The sequence below is a fragment of the Zosterops lateralis genome (genome assembly GCF_965231275.1).
Source record: "Zosterops lateralis genome assembly, chromosome: 20".
Taxonomy (NCBI): domain Eukaryota; kingdom Metazoa; phylum Chordata; class Aves; order Passeriformes; family Zosteropidae; genus Zosterops; species Zosterops lateralis.
The window spans coordinates 2,188,089-2,195,348 of NC_139780.1; the positions used below are offsets into that span (position 1 = coordinate 2,188,089).

General features: G+C 52.0%; 1 protein-coding gene across 1 annotated transcript in view; it reads left to right on the forward strand.

Annotated features, from left to right (window-relative positions):
- The window catches only part of CACNA1B (calcium voltage-gated channel subunit alpha1 B), a 283,808-nt gene extending 277,813 nt beyond the window's left edge, over nucleotides 1-5,995 (forward strand). Inside the window, exons 46-48 of the mRNA XM_083875784.1 lie at nucleotides 1,510-1,717; nucleotides 2,661-2,863; nucleotides 4,523-5,995. Coding sequence (XP_083731910.1) covers nucleotides 1,510-1,717; nucleotides 2,661-2,863; nucleotides 4,523-5,044 — 933 coding nt within the window. The 3' untranslated portion in view covers nucleotides 5,045-5,995. The remainder of the gene's footprint in view (nucleotides 1-1,509; nucleotides 1,718-2,660; nucleotides 2,864-4,522) is intronic.
- The last annotated feature ends 1,265 nt before the right edge of the window (nucleotides 5,996-7,260 follow it).

Below are 7,260 nucleotides of genomic sequence, written 5' to 3' on the forward strand. Positions count from 1 at the left end.
CAGCACTAAACAAGGACAGACACCAAACTCCTGAGGACAATTTCTTGCCCACACAAACGAGGGCCACAAGAAGTGACACAAAACCAGCACAAGGTGATCCTGTTGATGGAATTGGTGCTTCCACCACCACAGGCTGTGCTGGGCTCCCTCATCCCAGCCTTGTGATAAACCTTCCAGCACCAGGATCCCAACTGCCTTCAGCAGGAAGCACCAAAATGTGGGCCCAGATCGTGCCTTTCCACCCAGAATAATCTGCCCTCAGGGGAAGGGAGAGTGGTTTTTCCACTCAAAATAATGAGCAGAGCTGTGAAACAATTGCCTTTGCCTTGGGTAAATATCACGGGGAAACAGAGATCTGGATTTCGGGATAAGCAAACAAAAGAGAGCAGACAGGAAAAATAATACAGAGCTCTCAGGAAAGGTTACAGTGAGCAGAGTAAATGTTCCGGGAGAGCTGTTGTTGGAGGCACTTATTGGATTGGGAATTCAAACAAGTGTGAGGCTGAGGGACTGGGGAACATCCTGAATTTCACTGTTGAGCTCTGAGATCTCTCATCGGGCACACGGCTCAGATGCAGTGACAGACCCAGGGAAGCTTCCAGAGGATGGATGAGGTGTTGTCTCCTCACAGAGCCAACCAGAGAAGGAAATGTGGGAATTGTCCCTGTTTTCTGAGCTTTATCCCTGGGCAGAGGGAGGGCAGAGGTTGTGAGAGATGCAGGACACTTGTCTGGGGTTCTGCAGAGCCTTCATAAGGTTTCGTACCTAAAGGGAAGGGAGCAGGGTCTGGAGCTGCCACTGGCACAGGGAGGGGGTCCAGCCAGTGGATTTGGGCTGGGCACTGTGACAGCTCTCAGTGCCCAGATGTTTGGACACAAAAACAGCAATAGCAACCCCAGGTATTCCTTTCTGGAGCTGTCCTGGTGGGACTGCAGGATGTACACACTATCCTTGCCCCAGGCAAAGGGCTTCAGGGAGTGATGGTGGCACAAGAGAGGTTTAAATGTTTGATGGGAGTTGTGTTCACTGCAGGGAGATAGAAGGATGGCTTGGCCTGTACCTTGCCCTGATTCCTGATTTTCCTCCCCACTCCATGTGGCGCTCAGCAACGCTACCTGCTTTCCTCTTTGGGGCTGCTTTGGGATGCAGGCCCTGGAGCAGCTGTGGGTGCCCCTGGTGTTGGAGAATCCCCCTTGTGAGGTGCTTGGCTGCTGCTGTGCCCCGTGTCCCTGCTGAGCTCCGTGCTGGGTGTGCTGTGCAGTGCTGCCTGTGCCTCTGTGGATTGGCACTCTGAGATCACATTCACTCTCCGAATTTCCTGCTCAATCCACATCCCACAAATCCTTGTGCCCATTCCTGTTGTCTCCCATTAACCATTTTCTCTCCTTCCCCTCCTTGCCCCTCTCTCTCTCTCTGGCTGTTTAACCCCTCCATGCTGGGAACCAGGCGGCCGAGCGGGGCGCGGCGCCTTCCCTCACCCCGCTCCGTGTCCCTCCCTGTTCCCTGCAGCCCATCCCGGACACGAGCCCCATGAAGCGCTCGGTCTCCACGCTGACCCCGCAGCGCCCTCACCCCATGCACCTCTACGAGTATTCCCTGGAGAGGATGCCCCCAGAGCAGGGCCACCACCACCACCACCACCGCTGCCACCGGCGGAAAGAGAAGAAGCAGAAGTCCTTGGACAGGGCCGCCCATCACATGGCTGATGGACAAGCTGGTGAGTGGTTTGCCAAAGGGGATTTGTCCCTGGGAGGGACAGGGAGGAGATGGAGGTCCCCTGTTCCCTCTTCTTTCAGTTTTCTCCTTGTAGTGGTGAGACACTCCAAGTCAGAAATATAGTTTAATAGGAAGAGAAAAAAATAAAGTAAAATAAAATAAAATGCAATAATACAAAAGACCACTGACTGAGTCAGAATACAACCTGACTCCCTGTTGGTCAGGATGTTGGAAACAGTCCAAAAGTCAGCCCTCCTGGAGTGGCCAATCCTGTTGGAATCAGAGATGGTCCTGTAGAGAAAAGGGTCCGGAGATGGGTCCAGTCTTCCTCCAGGAGTCCCATGGGAACACTGGATCACTGGTGACAATTGTGGCTCCTTTTTATCTGGGTGGAAATGGTTTGGCTCCTCCTCCCTGGGTGGAGCATCTCATAATGGGATGATGAAATGTGTGATGTCATTGGTGAGCTTTAATTGCCCATTAACAGGAGATAAGGAACACTGAGATGATGCAATGTGTGATGTCATTGGTGAGCTTTAATGGCCCATTAACAGAAGATATGCCCATGGAGGAGATAAAGAACACTGGGATGATGTCATGTGTCATGCCATTGGTGAGCCTTGGTGGCCCATTAACAGAAGATATCCCCATGGAGGTAATGGGAGGGTGAACCAAGATAAGAAACAATGCCCCACCCAGTTTAAATAGCTGGCTTGATATCAGAAAGGGAGCCACCCCCTTCCTCCTGGAGTTACAACAGATAAAGCAAAAACACCTCCCCAACTGGATTTCAACAGATGGAATGGAATAATTTTTTTTTTTTTTTTTTTTTTTTGCTACAAACCCCAAGACACTCCTTTTCAGGGGTTTGGGGTCCTGCCTGTGTGGAAGGACCTCACCACCCCACACACACTGGTGACCCCTACTCAACCTTCTCTTTCCAGTTGCTGGAGAGTCTTCCAAGGACAAGAAGCAGGAGCGTGGCCGCTCCCAGGAGAGGAAGCAGCACTCCTCCTCCTCCTCTGAAAAGCAGCGTTTCTACTCCTGCGACCGCTACGGCAGCCGAGACCGTGCCCAGCCCAAATCTGCTGACCAGAGCAGGCCCACCTCCCCCAACGGGGGCCCAGAGCACGGCCCACACAGACAGGTGAGGACAGCCAGGGTGGGGAAACGGCCCTGAGGGATCCCTGACAGGGGTTTGTGCCCCTTCTCTGTATTTTGGTTAAATTAGAGGAGATGGAAAGGGGGAGGAAGGTCAGGCAGTGCAGATAAAGTTATTGAGGTCCTGCCTGGGGCCTCACACCGAGGTTGGGAAAATCCTCCAAGCCCAAGCTGTGCCCAGTCCCACCTGGTCACTGTTACAGCCCTTCCTTGGACACCTCCAGGGATGGGGACTCCAAACCTCCCTGGGCAGCCCCTTCCAACGCCTGACCACCCTTTTCAGGAAGAAATTCCTCCTGATGTCCAACCTGAACCTCCCCTGGCACAGCCTGAGGCTGTTTCCTCTTGTCCTTTTTCCTCTTACATGGGAGCAGAGCCCGACCCCCACCTGGCTCCATGTTTCTGTCAGGGAAGCCAAAAGGGTCCTCTTTTTGCCTGCAGGCTAAAATTTATTTTTCTTTTGTAATTGTGAGGTGATCAGGCCCTTGGGGGAAGCTGGGCAGCTTCTCCTGGATGCTGGGATGTTGCTGGTCTGTACTGGGAGAGCCAGGCAGGGCAGAACGGGCAGTGACTGACAGCCTGACAAGCCTGATGGGTTGATAGGAAAGAAAAAAATGGTCTTTAAAAATTAAAGGTCTGGTCTCAAAATGTTAGGTTGGGAAAGGCTGAGGGATTGTTCAGCGCACTCATGTCCTGCCTTGGGAGAATGTAAACAGAAATGGGAAGACAGGGGCCCTTTCCTCTCACTCGTGGCATTTGTGTAAATTACTGCAGCTTAGTTCACTCTCACAAGGCATTATGAGTAACCCAGGAAGCTGCCAGACCCTTCTACCGCTCCAAAATCCAATGTGTAATATTAAAAAGGACAATGTGGACACATTTCTGTTAAATGGACTTGTTAAAGCCTGTCCAAAAAGCTTTTGGTTGTTATTTTTTCAGAAATTGGCTATTAAATCCAAAAGCATTTCATTCCCAACCTGCATAAAACAGTCACCCTCCTTCTATGTGGAATCCATAATAATAACAACAACCCATAATCCAGTTTTGGCAGCAGAAGTAGATTAATGGAATCCTGAAATGGTTTGATTTTGGGGGGACCTTAAAGCTCCTTTTGTTCCAAGCCCCTGCTCTGGGCAGGGACACCTCCCACAAACCCAACACGCACAGCTGTGGGGTAAAGTTCTGCACAAACCCATCCCCAAAGCTAAACTGTAAAAAAAAAAAAAAACCGACCTTAATTTGTAAAAAGCCCCAATAACTGAGGTTTTTGAGCTGCTCCCAGGCCAGGTAAGGCGCATGTCGAGCCCTGTATGCTGTGGGTGCCTCCCCTGGGCAGTGTCCCCTCTGTTGGTGCCAGTTTGCGTCCTACCGATGCTCTGCCCCTCTCTGTTCCTACTGCTCCCAGACTTTTGAACTCTCCACCTCTTCACATCTCGTGTTGAATTATCTCTCGAGAGCCTCCCCCGCCCCGACTGTGCTTGTCTAAACTCTCTCTTTTTTTTTTGTTTTTTGCTTTTCTTTCCTCTTGTGACTCGTCTCCGCCTTCTGTTGCTTCTCCTTCTGTTTGATACCTGCCTGCCTCTGTGTTTGTCCGGTGTTTCCCTTTTTTTATTTTTCGATTTGCTCTGTTCCAATTTTGATGTAGGGCAGTGGTTCAGTTAATGGGAGCCCCTTGCTGTCGACATCTGGTGCTAGTACCCCCTGCCGGGGTCGGAGGCAGCTCCCACAGACTCCACTGACCCCACGCCCCAGCATCACTTACAAGACCGCTAACTCCTCGCCCGTGCACTTCACCACTTTCCAAACCCCCACGTTCTCCCCGGGCCGCCTGAGCCGCGGGCTGTCGGAGCACAACGCGCTGCTGCGGGGAGAGCAGCCGCCCGCGCCGCCCGCCGTGGCCCGCATCGGCTCCGACCCCTACCTGGGCCACCGCGACGGCGACAGCCCGCAGCGCGCCGCGCCCGAGGACACGCTCACCTTCGAGGAGGCCGTGGCCACCAACTCGGGCCGCTCCTCGAGGACTTCCTACGTCTCCTCCCTGACCTCGCAGTCGCACCAAATCCGCCGCGTGCCCAATGGGTACCACTACACGCTGGGGCTCAACGCGGGCCCAGCGCCCAGAGGACGCAGTTACTACCACGAAGCCGATGAGGATGACTGGTGCTAGCGGCTCGGCGGAACCCTGCGAGGTGTGCGTGCTTAATAAGGATGAGTTTTATCATCTGGAGGGCTGGGAGCTCCCAAGGGGGGCCCGGGGCCGGAGGCGGCCAGTGGGGCAGCCCCGAGAACTGCTCAGCGCCCGGGGCCGGAGATGCCCCTGCAGCCTCTCTCTCCTCTGTTCTTTACTTTTGTTTTTTTTCCTTTTTGATTTGGTTTTTTTTTTTTGCACTAGACAGATGGAGGAAGAAGGCTCCCTCCTTCTGGGGAGGGCAGCGGGAGGAGCACATCCCTCTCTGCCCCCTCCCCACTGCCTTGTCTAGTCCCAAGACACGCACCAGGCGCCAACCCGGCCGCGGACACGAGGAGCCGGGAGAAGAGCGATCCTCACCTTCCACGGTGGAAAAGCAGAACTGTGGGTCCTTCTCGAGATCGGCGCAGTTTTGTTGGGCTATTTCTTAATTAATTTACCATCCCAATTCCCCCCCTGCCGGGGCGCGAGAACCGGGGGTCGCAAAGGGACTCGCGCCAACAACGCTCGCCCCCCGCGTTTTGTCTCGCTGAGCGCTGAGAAGGAAGAGATGCACCCAAGAAACTGGGAGAGGAGAAACACAGCCCAGAACAAAGGACAGTCCTTTGGGACTTGATGTTCAGCCACTGCAATCCTTTAGGGCAGAGCTGGTGCCACCACCTCCCTCGAGATGACCCTGCTGTGACACCGCTGCCCTGGGGGTCTCTAATGTCACTCACCACATCGGGTCCTTCACACTGACACACGGTAAAGCCACAAGAGAGATCCTTTGTAAGGACTATTTCCTTGCTGCTGAGACTTTTCAATCCATCCCTCTCTCCTGTTGACTGCAACACACCCTCACTGTTTTGTCTTGTTTACAATATAAGCTTGATTTAGCAAAAAACAACTTAAAAAAAAAAAAAAGTCCACAAAAAAAAAAAAAACAAACCAACAACAAACAACCAACCCAAACAAAAAGAGGAAAAAAAAAAAAAAGCGTAGGGGTGAGAGGAAGAAATGTTATTGGTTTTATATCAAGCTATTAGATAGAACTTTAACTTTTCATTGTGTGCATTTTTGTAAATTGTACAGTAAAAAAAAAAAAAAAGAAAAAAAAAAAAGAAAAAAAATTTTCCTCTTTCTGTAGAGAATTAGTCCAATTGTCATTCCAGGTCCCACCGTTTCTACCGAATGCTCCAGTTGTTCACTACTAAGTGCCTAACCTTTGAAATCTTTCACAGTGACGATGCAACCTCTTGCTTCGAGGCATCCGAGCTTGGGCGAGCGTGGGGAGGGCAGAGGGGGCCGAGGGCCAGAGCCTGGGAGGGGTCCTGGGGTCACCACGCCCAGGACACTGCCCCACCCCGGGCTGGCAGCTTCCAGTGGGGAAGGCAAACGTGTTTCTTTGGGGTTGGTTTGGGTTTTGTTGGCCTTTTATTTAATTTTTATTTTTAATTTATTATTATTATTTTTAGACTATATAAATATATATATATAGATATACTTTTATGGGTGGGAGGTGAGTGATTGCAGCAAACAAAGCCAGCCTTGTCTCATTGCCCAGTGGAGGAAATGCAGGTGGGAAAGGGCAGCATCTGCAGGGATGCTCCTGCAGGAGAAGCAGCATCTCCCACAGGCCAGCTGAAAGAGCTCTGGCCGTGCATCACTGGTGTGGAGGGCAGTTGGAGTGAGTTGTTTTTATTGCCTGATAAGAGAAGGTTTAAAAAAAAAAATATTATGATGATAATAATAATACTACTAATATTAATAATAATCCAAACCTCTAACTCTGATTCTCAGGGATGAGATTTCTGCGTTCTTGCAACGACTCTTGTGTTGGCTGGTTTCTTTCTTTTGTGCCCGCGTGGATTCCTGCACTGTGAGCCTGGGAAAGGGGCAAACACGCTGTGCTGGCGGGGAGGGAGCCTGGAGGGGCAGAACTCCGCCAGGACCCCGTGCCCAGGGCTCTGCTGAGCCCTTGTGGGGCTGGTTCAGGGGCACAGGGCAGCCAGAGGACGTGGAGAGGTTAAAAGGTGAAAGGAGGAAAGGTGGGAGGTGCTGGGCACATCCCTAAAAACACCACTAGGAAGGAGGATATAGGGTTGGAGAGGTGAATTTTTTCAGAGGATCTACCAAGCCCCAGCCTTGTGGAGCTTCTCCAGGCGCAGCGTTTGTGTGGGATGGGGGGAAATCCCGCCGGCCCTGGTGATCTG